The sequence below is a fragment of the Rhinatrema bivittatum genome, chromosome 6, assembly GCF_901001135.1.
Source record: "Rhinatrema bivittatum chromosome 6, aRhiBiv1.1, whole genome shotgun sequence".
Taxonomy (NCBI): domain Eukaryota; kingdom Metazoa; phylum Chordata; class Amphibia; order Gymnophiona; family Rhinatrematidae; genus Rhinatrema; species Rhinatrema bivittatum.
In genome coordinates, this window is record NC_042620.1 from 332,085,148 (window position 1) to 332,106,477 (window position 21,330).

Sequence of the window (21,330 nt, forward strand, 5' to 3'; positions counted from 1 at the left end):
ACTTCTCCTTGGGGAATTCTGCACAAAAACAAAATTTTAAATTCTGCAAACTTTATATTGGTCAAAGTAACACAATTTACATGACAGTCTTTAAGTGATTATATTTAAAATTAATACAGAAAAAGGTTATTACTTAGAAATCCTGAATTTTAAATATTTTGAGCAGAATTTCCCTAGAAATTCACTGTAAGAGTGTCCCTTCCACGCGCTCTCCCTACTCCCCTGGCCACTTTACCCTCTCAGGCCCCAACTCCTCCACCTGCCAGTATCTCTCCCCTCCACCTCTACGCTCAACCCCTTCCACTCTATTGCCAGTCCCAGAGTTTGACCCCTTTCTCAGTACTGCCCCTCACACAGGCTTCCTCTGTCCCTCCCTCTCTCACACACATGTTTCCTCTCTCTAGTGCACATACACACCCCCTCATACAGGCTCCCTCACTCTCTCACACACACACTCCCCCTCATACAGGGTCCCTCACTCTCTCACACACACACATCCCCTCATACAGGCTCCCTCACTCTCTCACACACACTCATCCCCTCATACAGGGTCCCTCTCTCTCTTGCACACACACACTCCCCCTCATACAGGCTCCCTCACTCTCTCACACACACACACACACACATATCCCCTTTTTCATGCACACCAGCTCCCAATCTCTCTCACACACACACCTTCACAATCTCCTCATATAGACTCCCTCTCTCTGAAACCCACACTCAAGCATCCCCCAGCCCCTCTCTCTTACCTCCCATGCTCTCTCTCACACCCTCCTACTCTCTCTCACCCTCCCCTCTGTTCGCAGCCCACGGGGGCCTTCCTTCTTCATCGCAAATGGAGCACGTCCTGCAGCACACGCGGGACGTGCTCCGTTAGCGGCATGCCGGGGTCTCCTCTGCTATTTTCTGCGCAGAAAATGGCAATTCTGTGCAAATTCTGCGCTCCACAGTAGCGCAGAATTCCTCCAGGACTAAAACGTGCACAAAGGAACAGAAGTGTCAACACCATAGAATGCATTGGAAAAACAAGAAGCACAGATTGTGCATGCATACAACAGAAATTCTGCAAATGCCTTTAAAAAATGCTCTTTTTCCATTTCTCCTCTCCTACTCAGCCTTCTCTCTCTTCTTTATGTGGCTCTCATAAGGATCCACAAAGCATTATTGCCTCTATGTGCTCCCCACCCCAAATTTTCAGCCATATCGTAGGTAACTTCTTTCAAAGTCACTTCCCGGGCTGCCTGTTAAGCAGCTGGCGGGTGTCACTACAAAACTGTGTTCCTTGCAGTGGGGCTCTGAACACTACAGGCACTGCATCCCCCAGACTGGGCCAACCCAAGAAGGAAGAGGCAGGAACTCAAGCCAGATCTTGGGTGCTGAACAGCTCGGCACTAACTGCATTTATTCTGACTGCAGCTTGTGGAAAGGCCAATGATTTTATTAGGTTTAAAAAAACAAAACAAAACAGTACTATTAATTTATTTAGCATGTATACAGTCATGGCATCAAGCAATAGCCTTCTCAATGGCTACGTGGGTTCCTGAAGCCCTCCTTCCAGGTCAAGCAGACTATGCTCAACAATGCTCGTCACAGCCAAGCTGCTTCTCCAGCCTTCCTCCCTATATTCTGGCTCTGGCACACACCATTCATTTAAAAATATTTCATAGCCCGCCTATAACAAACCTCGCCAAGCTGGCAAACAGCTTCTATCCTACCTTCCAGGAGCTTCTGCAGACTGTTCCGCATCACGTGGATGTTGTCAATGCCGATGAACTGAAAGCGAATGTTGGCGTAATTATCTTCGTTCTCGTAGCCTTTGCCGGCAGCTCGGTTTGCCATGGCATTCAACTGCATTTCACAAGAAGATAAAAGCTGAAGCTCCAGTACCTGTTGTTTGGTCTTGGTTGAGTTGTTGCAACTAACAAAGGCCCAACCGAAGAAGGGACCAGCATGCTCTGCAAACTTAAAATGTCCTACAATATCTAGTTTTGTTGGCTCTTTAAAAAGATAAAAGTCTCCTCTGACAAGAGAGAGGAGGAGTAAACCTGGAACAATTCTAAACCCAATTTGTTCACCCGTGTTTTTGTTTTGATTATACTAAAGATGTCTAAGCTGCATAGGTTTATGATACCAGTACAGATCAAGAGGTATAGAGATTTTTGATAGTTTTGATTAAAAAGGAACCTATTTACTAAATGGCACTGATGTATGTTAAAACACCAGCATTACTGCTGAGCATGTGCTAAAGCAGCACTGCTGCATGTTACCAATAATGCAGATTTTTGTGCTGAAAATTAAATGAGCTAATTAAAATGCAGAATCAGAAAAATCAGTTCATCTGCACCAGTGCTGCCATTAACACACAACTTTACACCTCTAAAGGCACTATTTTGACTTTTAAAGCATGCAACATGTTCTGATCACATTTCTGCAATGCTTTAATGTGCAATCCACTAGAGCATATACCACTTTTACACACGCAGCAGTACCGTGGTATTACCGCATGCTTTTAACAGATTTTAGTCAACATTGCTCCGATGTGCAGACCTGTTTCATGCTGTGGGTCTGCAGATACAGTGTTCATTTCTGCCTTTCAATTTTCATTACCATTTCTATTAGTTCAAGGACGACTAGACAGTTTAACAGTGACCTCTAAAGATCTTACAGAGGAGGAGTCAGCAACTGATTCAATTTAAGTTTTTAGAAAGAAGGTTGCAATGTTTATTCCTTGAAGCCTGGGTTCCTGCATCTGAGCCCTTCAGAAGGTCAGAAGTGGGCATGCCAGTCATCTTAAAGGAAAGGTCAGAGGGCAAGGCAGACAGAACAAGCGACACAGCATACTACAGAGTTATTTTTCTGAATGATAAAAAAAAAAAGTGCTAGATGACCAGGCTGGAGGGATGAGGTGAAGCTTGTAATGTATATTTTCTAGAGTACCATACTTAGTTCTTGTTAAAGAGAAAGACGGCTGCAGAATACTATAAAACTCGTTAGGGGCAGCATGCAAATTCTTTTCTTAATGTTAAAGAGAAAAAACTGGTACTAAAACAGATCAATACTGTAATGGTCTACTGCTGTCTAAATATTAAGGAAAGGAGACGACCGAGAGAGGAAAAGAAAAGACAGACACACTGAAATGGTCTATTTGTTAGACATCAAATCATTTGTCTTAATTCTGAGGAGATGAGGAAGAAAAAGAGAATCTAATCCTATACTGTATAGAGTCTAACTGCAAGGTGGAGAGAGCAAGCGGAGTGAATCAGAGCAAGAGAAAGAGACAAACTAATTTTTAATAATGTACCACAAAGCTTAGAACAGGACAGGCAGGACACCTAGGTTGGCAGAGGGAGGAGATGCAATCTATAATCTCTCCTTCGTCAAACATTCACCATTCATGCAATTAACGACACTTGTTCAATAGGACATTTGTGAATTCATGGGATGGCTACAGGAAGACCTAACATTCATCCTGCGTAACAAATGCATAGTTATGGGAGAGGGAGGCGGAGCAGACTGCAGCAGCGGCTCTGGGGATGGACCCAGATGCCCGTGTATGCTGTATATCTTTTTCCCACGCACATTCACACTCGTGCTATCACATTCTTCTGCTCCGTCTCCATGGCAGTACTATCTTCTGAGCGGAAACGTTCATTTGACAGCTGTTAGTGCTGAACTAGCACTCCCTGCCTACAAGTAAGAACCAACTTCGTTCAGCAATACCTTTGGCCTTGTGTCAACAACATACATGAAGGGACTTCCTGGGTTGGCATCACTGATGGCCTGCAGCATCTGTTCATCCTCCACACAACGGGCGTTGAACCCAGACAGAGGCTGGCTACACCGGCAGATGGCAGCCTGCAATACACAATGGAAAGGCAACTCAAACAGCTTTTCTTTGGGGTAAGGGTACAGAACAGTCCTGGAAGACTGCAAAAGGGCTCGTTTCCAGGGTTAACAAGCTACGCAAATTAACCTGAGCCTTGGATCAAAATAGTCACTAGCCCAATACATGGGATTTTCATAAGTTTTTTTTCACACCTGTTTTGTTTTTATTTTCAGATATAAACCAACCAAAAAAAATATCTGCAAATTATTTTAGGGAAGCCACTTTCAGTCTACCAGTCAGAGTCTGGTCTTTGTGAGCCTCCTTTTACTATTCTGAAGCAGCTTACAGAGGAGCGGCTCAGGTGAACGGGTTGGATACAATCCAAGAAGCACAGGAAAAGCAAGCGCCATCAGAGCTTCCTTTAAATGACTCTCCAAAAACAAAACAGTCATAATACAGATCACTGCCACATATTACAAATTGTCTGTGGAGAATAATTAAAAAGAGCAAAGTCCTGTATTTGGTAATAAAGTTGTATTCTACAGGGTGTATGTGGGATTACAGTTTGTACAACAGACAGGGAAATGGATACAAATGCTTCAGTATTGTGCATAAAAACACAAGTGGTGCATGCTGGGTCAGACCAAGAGCCCATCGAGCCCAGCATCCTGCCTCCAAGAGTGAGTCACTTGGAAATACCCAGCAAAATCTGAAAGTGAAGATCCATTTCCTGTTGATCTCCAAGTCCACCTAACTATGCTCAATCTTTTATGCTTTAGTAGGTCTTGGACTATTATTGTTCTTTTATCTTATTTATAAATTAATGGTTAAAGTTATTCTATTTAATTTTTTCTTTTTGCAATTGATCATGAGTTTAATGTAATTTTATTCCTTTATAATTTTTAAGTTTTTTCTCTTCTAATTTATTTTAAATTAGTTGGTGAGTTAGTTTATAGCTAATTTTAGTTTTATTTTGAAAATGTATTGTAAACCGCTTCGGTCATTTCATGTAGCTGGTGAAACGGTATATAAATGTTTTAAATAAATAAATTATTAATGGACCAATCTTATAGAACCTGCCCCAAACTTTTTTTAAACCTGGCTGTTACAGCATTAGCTCCAACCTCTGTTATCAAATTCCACATCTTAATTATGCATTGCCTGAAGAAAGATTTGTTTTAAATCTGTTACTAGTTAGTTTCATGGCATGTCCCCTAGTCCTAGAATTATTCAAAAGGGTAATTATCCATTCCCTATTAATTTGCTCTACATCACTCATGGCTTTATAAACCTCTCTCATATTGCCTCTATCATCTCTTCTCCAAGCTGAAGAACCCTATCCTCCTAAACCTTTCTTCATAAGAGTGTCAATTCATCCCCTTTATCATTTTTTGTTCCTCTTTTCTATACCTTTTCTAGTTGCTATACCTTTTTTGAGATGGGGCAACCAGACATGCAAACAATATTTGAGATGTTGTTGCACCATGAGCGTTTCTAATAAGTTACTGCTTTGTATCCGGGTGCTACCCAGTAATAACCTATAAAGGGCCTTTGAAACTTACTAGAATAGACTATTGGGTGTGTGTGGCATAGCTTCTAGGACAAGCATTCCCCTCCCTGCTCAGTCCTTTATATTTTTCTCCTTCTCCACCATGACACATTCCCCAACGGACGGACTCCTCAGAAAAGTACAAAGTCATGGGATGAGAAGTAGTGTTCTACTGTTGATTAGTAACCGGTTAAAAGACCAGAAAAGGGCAGAACTAAATGGTAAGTTATCCAAATGGAGAAAGATCATTAACGGAGTGCCCCAGGGTTCAGTACTGGGATCTGTGCTGATCTGGAAAAGGGATCGATGAGTGAGGTGATCAATTTTGCAATTGACACAAAATGATTTTAAGCTGTTTAAAAACAAAACAAAAAAAACAAACAAACAGCGGATTGCGAGGAACTGCATAAGGACATTGTGAAACTAGGAGACCTGGCATCTGAATAGTAGATGAAATTTAATATGGAAAAGTGCTGCACTTTTTTTTATTTAGTCATTTTATATACCCTTGTTCCATTTGTAGATCACAACAGTTTACAAAGTGAGGTTCATAATTTAACTCAACAAATAAACAAACGAAGATTGGTTATAGGGGAGGTATTCATAGTCAGGCACTGATATCCATCAGCAATCAGCTGTCCAGGGAGGCAGGTGGGTTCGCATGGCTAACTCATCCTGCTATCTACGGAAACACTGTTTACAGTAAGCAAACTTGCTTTTTCCTGTCGATAGCAGGGCTAAATTAGCCATGCTTTCTGGGAGTCCTCAGCTCCCGGGTTGCGCCTTGCTCACTGCACGGGCCCCTGCCCCTGGAAACTGTTTCCGTTATGCAAGTTCAAGCCGTATTACCATCGACAGTCCTGGAGGGTTCGCTCTCGTGAAGTGATTCAACACTGCTACACCCAGTGCTGCGTCCGACGACGTCTGTTGGTCCAGGCAGTAATAGACCATGAAGGTATGCAACAATGACCACATAGCGGCCTTGCAAATGTCCAACAAGAGTGGTATGCTTTGAAGGTGAGCAATCGAGGTAGCTACTGCTCGAACCTGATGTGCCTTCACCTTTGGGGGAAGTGAGTGAGTGCACTTGGAGTAGCAGAATTGGATGCATTGGGAAATCCAACTGGCAATGGTCCGAATTTGGATTGAATGAAACGAAGAGTTGAGAAGTTCTGTTATCTGTATGTGCTCTCCGTTTGTAGTAAGCAAGCGCTCTTTTGCAGTTCAAAGTATGCAACAGGCGTTCCCTTGAATTGTTAAGATTTAGAAAAAATGTAGAGAGCAATAGACTGGTTGAGGTGGAACGCAGAGGTCACCTTGGGCAAGAAGGAAGGGTGGGTCCGAAGGGTTCCTTTCTCATGGTGAAACTGTAGATGAGGAGGGGTAGTGAACCAGCATTTGCAATTCATTAACTCATCTGGCCAAGGTCAAAGCCACGAAGAACACCGCCTTCCACGTCAAATACGTCATGTGTGCACTTTCCATTGATTTGAAAGGAGGTAACATAAGCTGTTAGAGTATTAAATTAAGGTTCCATGGCACAGGAGGTTTTGCCACTGGGGGTCTGAGATGCAGGAGTCCTTTCATGAAACGAGAGACCAGTAGGTGTGATGATACCGGTAGACCATTGTGCAGACGGCAATAGGGTGCTATCGCACTGATATGAACTTGCACTGATGCTGTTGCCAGCCTCGATTGGTAAAGAGTGTTAAGGTAATCAAGTAGGGTTTCAGACAAGCAGGCGAACAGGTCTACTTGGTGCCGCTGGCACCAGATGGAGTATCGTTTCCACTTGAGGTGACAGTTTCTCCTTGTGGTGCTCTTACAAAAGGAGATCAGAACATTTTGGACTTCAAGCAATATTCCTTGTTCCGTTAGTGTCGTCCTTTCAATCTCCAGGCTATAAAATGGAGTGTGGACGGCATCGGATGTTGAAGAGTTCCCCCTTCCTGTAACAGAAGATGTATGTCTTGGCCTAGGGGAATGGGTGGAGCTACCGATAGGTGGATGAGATAGGCGTGCCATGGTTGTTGAGGCCAGGCTGGGGCTATCAGGATCAAGTCGGCAATGTTTTCCATGCACTTCTGGATAGTGCGGGACAGGAACGGTATGGGAGGGTAAGTGTAGAAAATCCCCTCCAACCATGGGATTAGGACAGCATCTTGCGCGGACTTCAATGGACTTGGGAACACGGAGCAGAATGTGTGTACTTTTTGGTTGTGTTCTATGGCAAACAAGTCCATGATCGGGGTGCCCCATCAGGCAAAAATTGCTTCTGCCACTCTCTGATTCAGGGACCACTCCTGTGGATGGAACATCCTGCTTAAACAGTCTGCTTGCAAATTGGCCACCCCGGGAAATAGGTGGCCTGCAACGCGATTGAGTGCTGGTTGGCCCAATCCAGAATGGTTATCACCTCTTTGCACAGCTTCCATGAACCGGACCTTCCTCCTTTGTTGATGTAGAACATGGCCACTTGATTGTCCGTATGAACCATGACTCTCCTCGCCTGAAACTGATTCACAGAGGTGAGCAAGGCATTCCGAATTGCCCAAAGCTCCAGGAAGTTTAATCTGTTGAGCACTCTCTGTTGGTGACCATAGACCTTGTGTTTGAAAGGGGCCGATATGGGCTCCCCATCCCGTGTGAGGATTATCACATAATCCTCCCCAATCCGTGGTAGGATTATTTTGTGGGGCGGCATTTGGAACAAGACACCCATCATGAGTGTGTGCGGGCGCAGCCACCAAGCTACGTCCCTGCGCATGACTTGGGTGAGGTAAGCCTTGTCCGACAAGGGCTGTTGATACTGAGTCCATTGAGCCTTGAGACTCCACTGCAGGTGACGAATGTGCAATCTGGTGTGTGGAACCACATAGATAGCTGCCGCCATGTGGCCCAGAATCGTGAGGATCTGATGGGCTGAAGGTTTCTGAGTGGACTGTAATTGCCCGGCCAGTACACGTTTGGTATCTGGCTGCTCGCTAGGCAGGAACACTCCTTGGCAGCATGTCGATTTTTGCTCCTATGAACTGTAGGATTTGCGTTGACTGGAGACTGGACTTCTCATAATTTACCACTAGTCCCAGTCCTTGAAGGCAGTTGATTGATTCCCTCAGATGCCTCTGAAGGGTTAGGGTGTCAGAGGCTACTAGCAACCAGTCGTCTAGGTTGGAAAAAGCTGGACTCCCTCTCGTTGGAGATGGGCCTCCACCACTGCAAGACATTTAGTAAAACACTCTGGGGGCAGAAAACAGGCCAAAAGGGAGCACCTTGCTTTGGTAGTGCTGCCCATTGAACTGGAAGCACAGGTACTGCCACGAGGAGTGGTGCATGGTAATGTGGGAATAGGCGTCCTTGAGATCCAGGGAGCACATCCAGTCTCCGGGCTGCAGGAATGGTAGGGATGTTTTTAAGGATGTCATCTTGAATTTCTCCTTGAGGAGGAATCTGTTCAGCTCTCTGAGGTCTAGGATGGGATGAAGGCCTCCTGACTTCTTGGGAATGAGGAAATACGGGGAAATAGAACTCCTTGCCTTGTTGATGTGGTGGAATGACTTGGATGGCCTGTTTGGCAAGCAGTGTGGCGAGCTCGGCCCAGAGGAACTGAGGTTTTGAAAAACCCTCTCATGGAACAGCAAATTGGGGAAGCGTAGGGGCCTGCTTGAATTTGAGGCGGTACCCTTTGCAAATGATTTCCAGCACCCATTGGTCGGATGTGATCGCAGTCTAGGCATTGAAAAATGGTGGTATTTTACCCCCCACGGGGTTGACAGGGATGGCCCTGCCAGTTTTAAAAACTCTGCGGGGGTCTCGTTGCAGGGGTGGGTGGATGGCGGTGCTGTTGCCGTCGGCCCCTGGGTCTGCCTCTTTGCTGCGGTTGATGGGCCTGCTGACAAGGTAGCTGGAAAGCCGGGCCCCTGTACAAAGCGTAGGGTCGGAACAAACTGTGATGGAAGGTGGGCTTACAGTACACCAGGTACTACCTCTTCACACTCATGGCTGGTCCGCTGGAGAGACCAAGGACAGGACCGCTACAATTTGTTCCTTCTAAAGTGAGACCATCTCCCGTAGCTTCTCCCTTTACAGGGGAGGTCCGCCAGCTTCTCATGTACATCCTCCCTAATCACACTGGCCCTTAGTCATGCTAGACAAGCTGATATGACTGATGTGGAAGCTCTCGACGTCTCAAATGATTCTTAGATGGTAAGGAGTAGGTACTGCAACCCCTCATGTCCAGCACCGGTTGTGGCAAACTCACGGGTAATAAACCATCGCAGAAATGAGGTTTCAAGGACTGGAGGCACTCAGAGATACTGGGTGATGTAAAATTGGTGTATCTTGGCACCCAGCATAGAGGATTGGAAGGATCGTCTCCCGAAATCGAGGTAGCAATTGTCCTTCCCCGGGGGCGTACTTGAATGGAGACTTGTCTTCTCCGCGCACTTCATAGCGGATTTCTACTACAATGGAGGCATGTGGGAGTTGAGGAGAGGTATAATACGGTGACTGCCTCATTCTGAACTTGAGGTCTTTCTTCCTGGAAGTCGGTAGGGTGGAGAAGGGTGACTCCCAAGTCTTTCCTAAGACTGCATCCAGAACTCCAAGGGAAGGAAGGGCCATAGGCTTAGCTGGCATTTCAAAAATTTTCAATATCCCCAAGACCTTAGCCCTTGGGTCCGGGATCTTCTTGGTCTCAATACTGAGCTTTGCTCCCACCTTTTCAATGAACTTTGAATAAGAAAGGTCCTCAGGTGGGGAGGAGGGCACAGGAGGCTCCTCAGGTGGGTCTGACAGCATCCCCATGGATGACCCTGGTGAAGATGGGGGCGAATCCCGTGAATGTGAACTGGGCTGGGGGGGAGAATTGAGGCGCAGGAGAACATATGTTCTCAGAGGCTTCCACTGTGGACTGTCTGCTTCCTCTCCAGGAAGGCTTTCCCCAGATGACTGACTAGCTGGAGGTGGCGGCCTGGTCACTGAGTTCCAGGGACACAAATAGTCCGGTGAGAACTGAGAGATGGCTTGCCCCGCCAGAATTTTCCTTTGGGGTGCTGAAGAAGCCCGCGGTTTCATCTGCTTGTCCTACTGCTAGAGGAAGGTGATTGGCCCCCGGAGACGCCAGGAATGGCAGCTAGTAGTATATCAGAATCCAGTCCCCGGGGTTGGTGGGTCCATGGGGGTACCATTGGTGGATTCGCTCTTCGAGCAGCTCCTGCAATTGAGGGGGGGGGGGATCTCCTCCTGTTTGGATGACGAGGAGATATCAGAGTACACAAGGATGGACGATGCCGCAGAGTCCGGATAGTCGGATAGTGACGCTACATCCAAGAGTTCCTTCCCATGCTGCTGATCTGAAGCGGATACCTTCGGGGAAAAGTCTGTGGTGTCTCTCTGGAGCCATGCTGATGGCTTTTTTGTTGCCGGCTGCGTCAAGGAGGGGCTTTTTGGATGTGATGCGGGGTGTGTCAAAGTTCGATCCCATTGTGTGTCATAGAACTGCGCACTGCTTCATGCGTCATGGCTCGAAGCACTGCGTCGTGCGTCGATCTCTTGGTGCGTGCTTGGAGTGATCCTGCGTCAGCATCGAAGTCCTAGGCTGGTCCACGCACTAGAGCACCTGCACTGGTATCAATGCCCTTGGCATTGCGTCTGGGGGACAGCGCTCCCACTCTTGGCCCTTCGATGGACTGGGGGCATGAGGTGATGGTCTTGACAGGCCAGGTGCTGGGGGCATGGGTATCTTTGTTTTTTTTGTGCACTTACCTGGAGTCCCCAGGGAGGAGGTTCTCTTCCTCTTTTTGGGCCATTCCATGCCGGGCTCCGGCGAGGAGTGGGACTCCGATGGCGGGGTATAAGAGCCCCCGTTGTCCTCTCTCAGCCTCGCAATTTTGAGAGCTCGCTGCCACTGGGCCCAAGGAGACATGTGACTGCAGTCGCGACAGGAAGACTGGTAATGGTCCAGTCCCAGGCAGATGCAGCAATAATTGTGGCCGCATGTTAACACTTAAGTGCTGTTTTATTTATTTATTTATTTTTGAGGAGAGTAGGAGAAATATCCATGCACACTCAGTTGGGGGGGTAGGGGGTAAAGAATCCTAAAGCGCTCTCCCCGCCGTTCCTTTCATTATAATCACTTGCCCTATCCAGCTTGCATTTTCCACCTGGGCAGGAACAAGGAATCTAGAGCAGAGAGACCCATTGGCAGGGCTGGTGAGTAGAGAGAGCAAGGGTGCAGCCCCTAGCATACTGTACTGTATATATAAAAACCATAACAAAAAAAAAAATTCCGATTCCCCTATCCATCACCTGATTAATATAAATAAAAAAATGTTTACAGTACTGTTGCTTTAATCTAGGTTTGCAAAAAAAAAAAAAAAAAAAAGCTTAGTGTGATCGCAACAGGGTGAATGAGTCAGACCAAGCTTCAGTGTTTTAGCAAATTAGTTCATGCAAAATCACGCTGTTCACCTGGTAGCATTTCAAAAGCCTGTCTGCCAGAAGCTCAGCATATTCACCCATAAGTAATGCTGCCCATCAGCCTAACATCAGCCAGCACACCAGTTTCTTTTTCTGTCAACAGCTTTTCTTATATTTATCCCTTTTCTTTTTCTTGTGTTTCTTACATTTTTCAAACTTGAATTCAAGGTGGGTACCATTCACTGCATCCTACCCTTAGGCTTTTTAATTTTTCAAAAGAAATCCAACTCAAGGGTCACATAATAGTAAAGGCGTTAGATGCCTCACACTGTTGTCAGCATCAGCTCCCTCTTCATCCAGTCAGACCAGTCCAGATGAATGGATTATGCCCGACCAGCAGATGGAGACAGAGACATCCGTGCTAACATCAGCCTGCCAGTATTGTCCATTTCCAGAAGATGGCAGGTGTGCATCTAAAGCCTGGTTAGACTGGGTGAAGGGGAATTGTTAGTGGGCAGCTCCTATGGTAAGAGACTAGCTTTCCTTCCCTCGGACCACCATAGCCTTGGAGTGTGTATGTGTGTGGCGGGGGCAGTCTATTTTCTTAAGGCAGCTCCTGAGGTGAAAGTCTGATTTCCCTCCTTCAGATGAGCTATGTCTGGACCAGGGGGGCTACCAGTTAGGGACTAGAGACCAAGATCTGGTCTGGTCTTTTCTTTTTCCCCCTCCCCTCCTCCTGCAGCTAGGAAAAATAAAATAAAAAGGCTCAGTGTTTGCTAGCGTCCAAGTAAAGTTCTTCCTTTGTAACAAAATAAATAAACAGAAACAAGCCAAATCGGAAAATCTAGACATTCGAGGAGAGTCGGCACCGGAGAAGTGCTGATTTTTTTTTGCTTTCCCCGCCCCCCACGACTCCCAGCTGTGCTTGTCGGCGGGTTAATGTGTAAAAAAAAGGAAGCCTGGCTGCAGCAGCTGAACATGGCAAGAAAGCTGCACTCTGCAGAGGCTGCAGTGCACTGAGGCTGCAATCGGGAGTAGTAGCGTAACTTTGCAACATCTCTTTGGGGGGAGGGGAGGGGAAGCAATAGGAGGGCAAATAAAGACCTCTTGAAGGGAAAGGGTGGCGGGTCAGCGGGATTGTTTGTACTGCTGGTTCCCCATCAGGGAAGTCTGCGCACTGTGGCGGGAACGGCAGCCATTTTGAGAGAGCGGCACTATGAGAGAACATCAGAGCCTCCATCACTCACTCCCGTGGTGCAAGACGACAGCGTGGCAGCTCCTGTTTCTGCTGTTTTTCAGGAGGCTATGCCTGGCTCTTCTGCTGTTAAATTTCTTCCTTGGCCTGGGCTTCCATGTCCACACAGTTGCTTACACAAATTCATAAGACGTTTTGCATGGGACAGTCCCACAATCCACTCTGGGTTTTCTCCTATCTTAGATAATACTAAAATGGGAAGAATTTTAATTTGAATGGGGATTCCTATTCCCCTGATAATTTTAGAGATTTCAAGCGAGCTGCTGGGCACAGAGGAGCTGGAAGAAGGGGGAATACCCTGCAGGAGAGTTCTTCTAGGATCAGTCTGTTTCAGAGAGGAACTCTCTGCTCTGATAGCACAGACTATGGGTATGCCATATATTGCAGAAGAGAAAAAAAAAAAAAGGAGGCCTCTGCTTCAGCTGAGGATCCTATAAAATCTTTTCCCCTCCTAAGTGGGTTTCTCCAGAGGCAAATTTTAAAGGGAACCATGTCTTGGCTAAATTGTTCCCCTTGGTGCCTCAAAAGAATGGGAGAAATTTAGGTTTCCTAAAGTAGATGCTCTAGCATGTGCTGTTACCAAAAGGACCACCATGCCAGTGGAAGGGGCACAGCCTTGAAAGATAAGCAGGATATCCTGAAAAGCCGACTGGCTGGAGGGTGCCCGGGACAGGGTTGGGAACCACTGGTCTAGTCTGGTCCGATTGGATGAAATGGAAAGTGAAATATGTTTACCTGATAATTTCCTTTCCTTGAGTCTAATCAGACCAGTACAGAAGTCACACTGATGTGCTGCCAAATGTGGGTTGTTTTTTTTAATTTCAGTGCTCAAAAAATGAACACCGCTGAGTAGAGCAATCCTCCAGTTAAGCTGGTAGGTTAAGAGTCATAATTTGTATATGGTTCTGTCCTTGTACTGTTTCTTCTGTTTTTAACCTCCTTGTTCTGAAAAGTTCTCTGGGGTTTTAAGCTGCTTGGAAGTTAGCTTGTTAAAGAAAATAATGGCAGGCTAAGGGAAGCACAGATACCTATAAGGTGTGATGTCAGCAAACCTGTTGACCTCTGTCTCCAGCTGCTGTCACCATGTGTTAGACTGGTCTGATAGGACTCAAGGAAAGGAAATCATCATGTAAGAATACAATTTCACCTTTTGGTAACAAACTAATGCACAGGCACACAGAGGAGATGGAGCACCCAAAACCACAATGTAAGCAAACCACAAAAAGGTTGGGGAAAAAAAAACAACTTTATAATCCAGTTTTGCTGTTCAAAATAATACATTTATTAAAGTTTATGAGAGGATTAAATCTGCAATAAAGTGAAGCAAACGATGCCCCAATACAGGCTATGTTTCAGAGAACTGCATCAAGAGCGACTAAATCTAAAATAGAGACAAATACAAATGAAAATGTGGACTAGAGAAGGGCAGAAAAGGTGAAATTTATACTTACCAGATAATTTCCTTTCCTTTAGTCCTAGCAGACCAGTCCACACCTGCAGGATTCCCTTGCTTGCCAGTAGGTAGAGGCAGAGAACATTTGCACTTTTTTTTTTCCTGCTTTTATCACTTAAGCTACATATCCTGGTATAGCTGGTAGGCTCCTCATTAGCCTCTTCCCCTAGCCTAATAGATTGATATTCTGTATTTTTTTTTAAACCCTCTTTTTTTTCTTCTTTCGGGAGTGTACTTGGACTGGTCTGCTAGGACTAAATGAAAGGAAATTATCTGGTTAAGTATAAATTTTTGTCCCACAGACCAGTCCACACCTGTGGGATGCACCCGAGCAATAACTAATTCGGGTAGGCTGAGGCTTTAGAGGCCCCCAACATTACTTTACTAAACTTCAGATCCTCTTCTACATGCAGGTCTAGCATGTAATATTTTGTGAAAGTACCCCAGGAGGACGATGTGACTGCGCTACAAATATCCTGAAGCGTTGCAGCCCTACTCTCCGCCCATGAGATTGCGTGAGCTCTAGTAGTGTAGGCGCACGAGGTCCTCGGGGCCTGCTTCCCCTACACAGCTTCTAATTGCATGCTGCCACTATCACTTCCCTAATCCAGCATGCAATTGAGGGCTTAGAAACTGTCTGGCCCCTTTTTTGGCCCTCCAACAAGACAAAATCTTTCTGACCTCCTGAATTCATTGCTGACCTTTAAATAATGTAATAGAGTCCTTCGGATGTCTAGCGAGTGATACAGGTGTGGCCCACTACAAACAGGCAAGCAATGTCGGTCTCCTGGCGATAAAAGGACCTCCTCAGGCTCTGCTGTGAGGAATTCCTGGCAGAGGATGGTGGGTCCGATGTACTGGCAGAGAGATGCTGATCTTTCAACTGAGCCACAGCATCCCTCATCTTATGACCAAAGAGGTTCTCGCCAGTACACGGCAGGTCTGCAAGCTTCTCCTGGACCTCCGACCGGAGATCAGAGGCTTGGAGCCAGGCCATCCTACGGGCACGCTGCTGACACCCTAGCTGCTGTTTCAAACACGTCATAGATAGAGCGCACCTCGTGTCTACCACATTCCAGGCCCTGCTGGACGACTGCCAACAAAGCATCCTGCTGCTGTTGGGGCAGGCACTCTGAGAATATCTGGATCTGGTTCCAGAGGTTCCTAGAGTACTGAGACATGTACAGCTGGTAGGAAGCAATACGGGCAATCAACATGGCATCCTGAAACACCTTCCTACCCAGCGCAATGTGCTCCTGACCCGGAGGGGCAGAGGCATGGGTGCGGGAACGCTTGGCCTTTTTGAGGACAGACTCCACTATGACCGACTGATGAGGGAGTTGATGCCTCTCAAACCCCAAGGCATGCTGCAATAAACAAACAGCATCAGCCTTCTGATTCACCGGAGACGGGATGCTCCCAAAACCTAAGGAGCAATTACCTGAAGATCTCATGGACAGGAACAGTCACCACCTCCTTTGGGCATCGACAAACTGGAAAACCTCCAGCATCTTATGCTTGGCATCCTCTTCCGTCAGAAGCTGAAATGGAATGGTTTCTGCCATGGCCCAGAGAAACCCCGTAAAAGTCAGGTCCTCAGGCAGAGACAGACATTGCTTCTCCAGAGGAGACTGGTCTCAGGGAAGATTCCCAAGTCATTAGACGAAGACTCTGAGGTATCATCCCCCCATGGGGCATCTTCCTCACTAAGATCACCCACAGACACCAATGGAGGCCCCTTGCCCAGGCCCCTCTGCTTGAGCACAGAGGGCACTGTGGCCCCTGGGTCCAGACTGGGCAATGCCAGCCACTGCACCAAGGGACTTGACAATGCTGCAGGCTGCAATGGGCCTTCCTCCTTGGAGGAACCCACAACGGGGATCACACCAGACGGAGGAGGCAACAGTGGTGGCCAGGGTAGCGATGGACTCCTGGGTACCGGCAGCGTAGGGAGGACGCCAAGAAGGACATCGAGGCACTCCAGCAGCGGTGCCAACATCGAGGGGGCAGATTCGGGCACCCGTGAAAGTACTGGTGGTGCCGGCAGTTCAATGCCCTGCAGAGCTCAGACGACTAGCAGTTGCACCTTGCGTTCCAATTTCTGGAAAGCCAAAGAGAGGCTGGATGGAAGAGGGAGAGGAGTCACTCTCCCTTGGAGCCCCAAGGGTGATTGGTGCCTGGCACCAGTATCAGTGGGGAACACCTGGGACTCCCGGGTTCGATGAATGGCAGTGCCTCCTCCCCACGAGGTCGGTTCAGAGGCATCACAGCAGGTGCAGACCTGAGCCCAGTACCGTGTGTAGACGGAGACTGGTGGCAATATTTCCTGTGGACAGCAAAGGCTCGGTCAATGTCCATTGGTTCCCCTCAGCCTCTTGGCGTCGATGCACCCGGACACCGGAGTCGAAGGTACAACTTCTTCGAACCGAAGAGTTTATTCAGGCGAGCACGCTGGCCCTTGGGGGTTCATCTGGTTGCAAAATAGACACCCATCCCCCCCCCCCGAATGTAGTGCGATGCCCCCAGGCAGAGGATACACACATGGTGTGAATCCATGAGGGACATTGTCAGAGTGCACTGGGGGCACCAACAAAAACCCAATACCATAACCAAAAAGCCCGGTGAGCGGTCCATGACCAGCGGGTAACGAGGGAAACACCATCGGGAATCGACTTCACAGAAAGAGAAAAACTCACTGCGCTGCCCAACTAACTAATCCGAAGGAACGGAGAGGGACGGGGCACAGGAAAGTCAACGAATCAGCCGGGACAAGCTTTCCAACACAGAAAAACAGCACGAGCTCCACAACCACAAGACAACAGCTCCGCAGAAGAGAAGAGACTGGAGAGGGACCCTTTGTGGACGCATGGATAGTGGCATGCTGGGCATGCTCAGTGTGCCAGTCAACCTTTCTAGAAACTTTGACATAAGCTTTCCATGCCAGGCTCCATCTGATGTCACCCATGTGTGAGGACTACCACCCTGCTTGTCCCTAGGAGAAAAAAAAATGAATGTGGAAGAGGATCTCTGCCTCCACCTACTGGCAAGCAGGGGAATATGCAGGTGTGGACTGGTCTGAGAGTGAAAAGACTAGACAGATATACATCAATATCCGTACACCAATGCCATATTTTCTGATATTTGCTTCCATCTGACTTGTCTGCCTTGCAGATTTTGTTTTTTTTGCTTTGCTCTAACCCCTCACTGTGAAATGTGTCGTCTCTTACACTTCCTATGGTTCTAAATGTGACAGTTTCCCCCTTTACAGTCCCTAGTTTGCCAGCCTCAGTTAAGGTGACTTACTGATGTTTTAATGATGTTGCTCTCTCGTTACTTAGACAGCTCGCGTCACAAACCTTCAATTTTTGGGCGCCATTTTCACTAGCTATTTAATCTGCTTTATCGGAAGTCCATGCTGTTATGCGGTTCTTTAAATCTATGCAAGCTCTGCCGCTTACATGAGAATTCTTTGTCTTTTTTATGAAAATGTTATGAATGTCATCATTGATGTATAGATATAGATGTTACTGATGTACAGATATAGGTTTCTCGATGTTTATTATTATTTGCTCTTCTGTAGTCCACATTTTCATTTGTATTATTTGTGTCTTAATGTTTCAGATATGGTACCTCTCAATGCAGTTTACGAAACATGGTCCATGTTGGGGACCGTTTGGTTTCACTTTGCTGCAGATTTAATCCTCTCAACACTTTAATAAATGTATTATTTTGAACAGCAAAACTGGTGGATTGCAAAGTTTGTTTCCCATCTTTTTGTGATTTGACAAACAGTAATGCAACGTCATCAATTAACTGATCTACACTGAACAAAGCACGCAGGAGGAATCTATTTTTTAACATGTTCATTTTGCTTCAAAATATATATCTGAAATCTGGGTATTCCGATATCTGCACAATCCCCAGACGTTTCCACCGGTACTGACACTTCTCAGGGACAGCTGCACACAGAAGAGGAAAAGAGAAGTCAGCCAGAGATAAGATAAATATGATGCAAGGTTCCTGCTCTGATCAGGAAAACAAGGGGGGGTGGAAGAGAGGACGGGGACACTCACATTGTTCTCTTTGTAGAAGTAGGAAAGCACCGGAATCCGCCCCCTGCTTCTGAACCTGGCACTTCCAATCACCGTGGCACTGTTCGCTGCTTTGGGAACCACTATGATAGGCGGGTATGTGCTACAGACCTAAAATACACAGAACACACCACTCATGCCACCTCTGCTTACCTTCAAACGCAAATAGCACTTTCATTGGTTCACTTCTGGAACAAAATATTTTCAAACAAGACCTCATTTCCTATAGCATTTTTAAGCAAGAAGGAAGCAGTGTAGAAAAGCAAAATAGATAACACTTTGGGTTAACGCAGCTCATACATAATTAAGACAGATGCACAAGAGCAGTATTAAAGGTGCCGATTACTATAAATTGTGACCCTGTGATCAGAAGAGAAAACCCGAGCACCAGACTTAGCTAGTGACGAGCAAGTGGGATTACTGTCTGTCTTTCTGTCAGATAAAGTCTCCCATTTCATGTAGTGACACCAATGTGTTAACAGGAAAGAGCTGTATTTCAACAGATAACTCGGAAAGTACAAGGAAGAAATCTAGACAGGGAAAATAGGAAACAAAATTCTATTTTCCACTCAAAATAAGAGCAACTTTTTCTGACACCATACAGTGTAATAATCATTTATAGGAGACCAATATTTAAATGTTATTTTTCAGAGATATTCTGGGAGATGTGATGGGAGACAGGTAGGCCCTTAAAGCACCACCGATAGGCACTGGATTAGCTGTGTTCTTTTGCAAGCAAAAATTAGTTATTTTTATAGACAAAAATGGAACTGCTACTTTAAGTGAAGCCTTGAGCCAGTTTAGCAGAAAGTTACCTCGTAATCTTTGTTAATGTCACTGATGTCCCAGTACTCGTTAGGAATACCCATGCGATGGAAATCAACTCTTAAATCAATCAGCTTCCAGCCAATCTCCCTGTCTTCCTCAAGCAATTTGGGGTTATAAGAAAAAGCATAAAGTTCTTCGTGCTTTACTAGAAATCAAACAGAACACAGTATTTTATTTAATCATTTTATATACCGTCACTCCAAGTGAAGATCGCAACGGTTTACATCATGACAAATATAACAGACAGCAAATTACAACCACATGATGAGTTCTTATACCATACATTTACGGAAAGAGACGTACATTGACTAAGGCGGTCAGGGAAGGGGAGATATACAGGGTCGAGGTAGCAGGAGTTAGGTAGCACTTTTTTCAAAAGGTGCTGAGGGAAATAAATGGGGCGTTGAGAGAGGTGTTTCAGATACGATACATTTATATGTGCTGGGTTGAAAAGAAGAGTGGTAATGTGCATTAATGCCCATCACAGGTTAGTGAATGGGTCATTCAGAGAGAGCGAGCACAAGTGTGGTCATCAGTAACTACCAATATGGACCTATCTGGCCCTATGAGTATAATACAACTTGTGACTCTTTTCCTAATTAACAGCCTGAGGGATTTCAGGAATTACAAGGGTGCATCTTAAATGACAAACATTTTTAAACCATACAAGGCACAAGTGTTTGCTGTGTGTACTGCTGAAATACTATACCAGGCCACAAGGGCTTGAAATCTTCAATCAAAACCTATTGAGATGCAAGGCACCACTCTGGCTCTCTTCTCCTCCCACCCTAAAATGCTCTGCTGGTTCCACATTACCTGGCTGTGAAAGCTTGAGCAGAGAGGTGTACACGTCATGGCAGTCCCTCTCTCGCATCAGGACAAAGTGAACCACACGAAAGTTCTTACAGTGAATCAGCAGGGGGCATCCGGAGGCAGTAAGGGGCAGTTTGTCCACTGTGGCAATGTGATGATGTGGTATCTGCAACAAAAGCAAGAATCCTCTCTCCAGCGACAATCAAGAATGGACTCATCTGACCTATGACATGCTCACAGCCAACACCTCCAAATTCATCGTTTACTACACCACATAATTCGCTACATTCTGACCAAAACTTCCAGGAATACAAGAGAACTACTGCTCACGTTAATGAGCAAACACCAAGTTCTCTTTTCATGGCTCTACACTGACAAAAGGAGCTAAAGAGATTCCATATTTCACACTTCCAACACTGAGAATGGAGACATTACATACCTGATAATTTTGTTTTCCTTAGTGTAGACAGATGGACTCAGGACCAGTGGGTTATGCTCCCCTGCCAGCAGATGGAGACGGAGCAAGCTGACATCACAATTTCAGATAATAGAAAGACTAGGGGGCACTCCATGAAGTTAGCATGTGGCACATTTAAAACTAATCGGAAAAAGTTCTTTTACTCCTGCAGTGACCCCAGCCTACCAGTATTCTCTCCAAAAGCAAAAAACATGATTAAAAAAAACAAACAGTCAAGCATAACTGTACTCAACCAACAATAAACACTGAACTCAAGTACGAACATAGGCACCCCAATCTAGGGACAGGATGTACACTTACCAGTTATCTGTTGGGACCTGTATTCCCATAAGAGGACTATTCTCACAATCATCTGGAAGCAGAGGGTGTGAAGCGGAGTCCTTCTGTCTACACTAAGAAAAATGAAAATATCTAAGTCATTTCTCCATTTCCTAGGGTGTAGGCAGATGGACTCAAGATCAGTGGGATGTACCAAAGCTACTCCTGAGCAGGGCAGGAGGCTGCCCGCGGTCCAGTCAACACTGCGCATGCAAAGGCTGAGTCCTCCCAGGCTTGCACATTCAGATGAAAACATGTGAAGAGGTGTGTAAGGAGGACCACGCCGCAGCCCGGAAGAT

The 21,330-nt window shown here is 46.1% G+C and overlaps 1 protein-coding gene across 4 annotated transcripts in view; it reads right to left on the minus strand.

Annotated features, from left to right (window-relative positions):
• Positions 1–21,330, minus strand: part of LOC115094544 (myotubularin-related protein 8-like) — an 84,004-nt gene that overhangs the window by 24,997 nt on the left and 37,677 nt on the right. For all 4 annotated transcript variants that reach the window (XM_029607701.1, XM_029607704.1, XM_029607702.1 and 1 more), the window contains exons 3-7: positions 20,239–20,401; positions 19,410–19,567; positions 18,577–18,705; positions 3,721–3,855; positions 1,716–1,848 (exon numbers count right to left, since the gene is read on the minus strand). In XM_029607701.1, the coding sequence (XP_029463561.1) occupies positions 1,716–1,848; positions 3,721–3,855; positions 18,577–18,705; positions 19,410–19,567; positions 20,239–20,401 (718 nt within the window). The remainder of the gene's footprint in view (positions 1–1,715; positions 1,849–3,720; positions 3,856–18,576; positions 18,706–19,409; positions 19,568–20,238; positions 20,402–21,330) is intronic.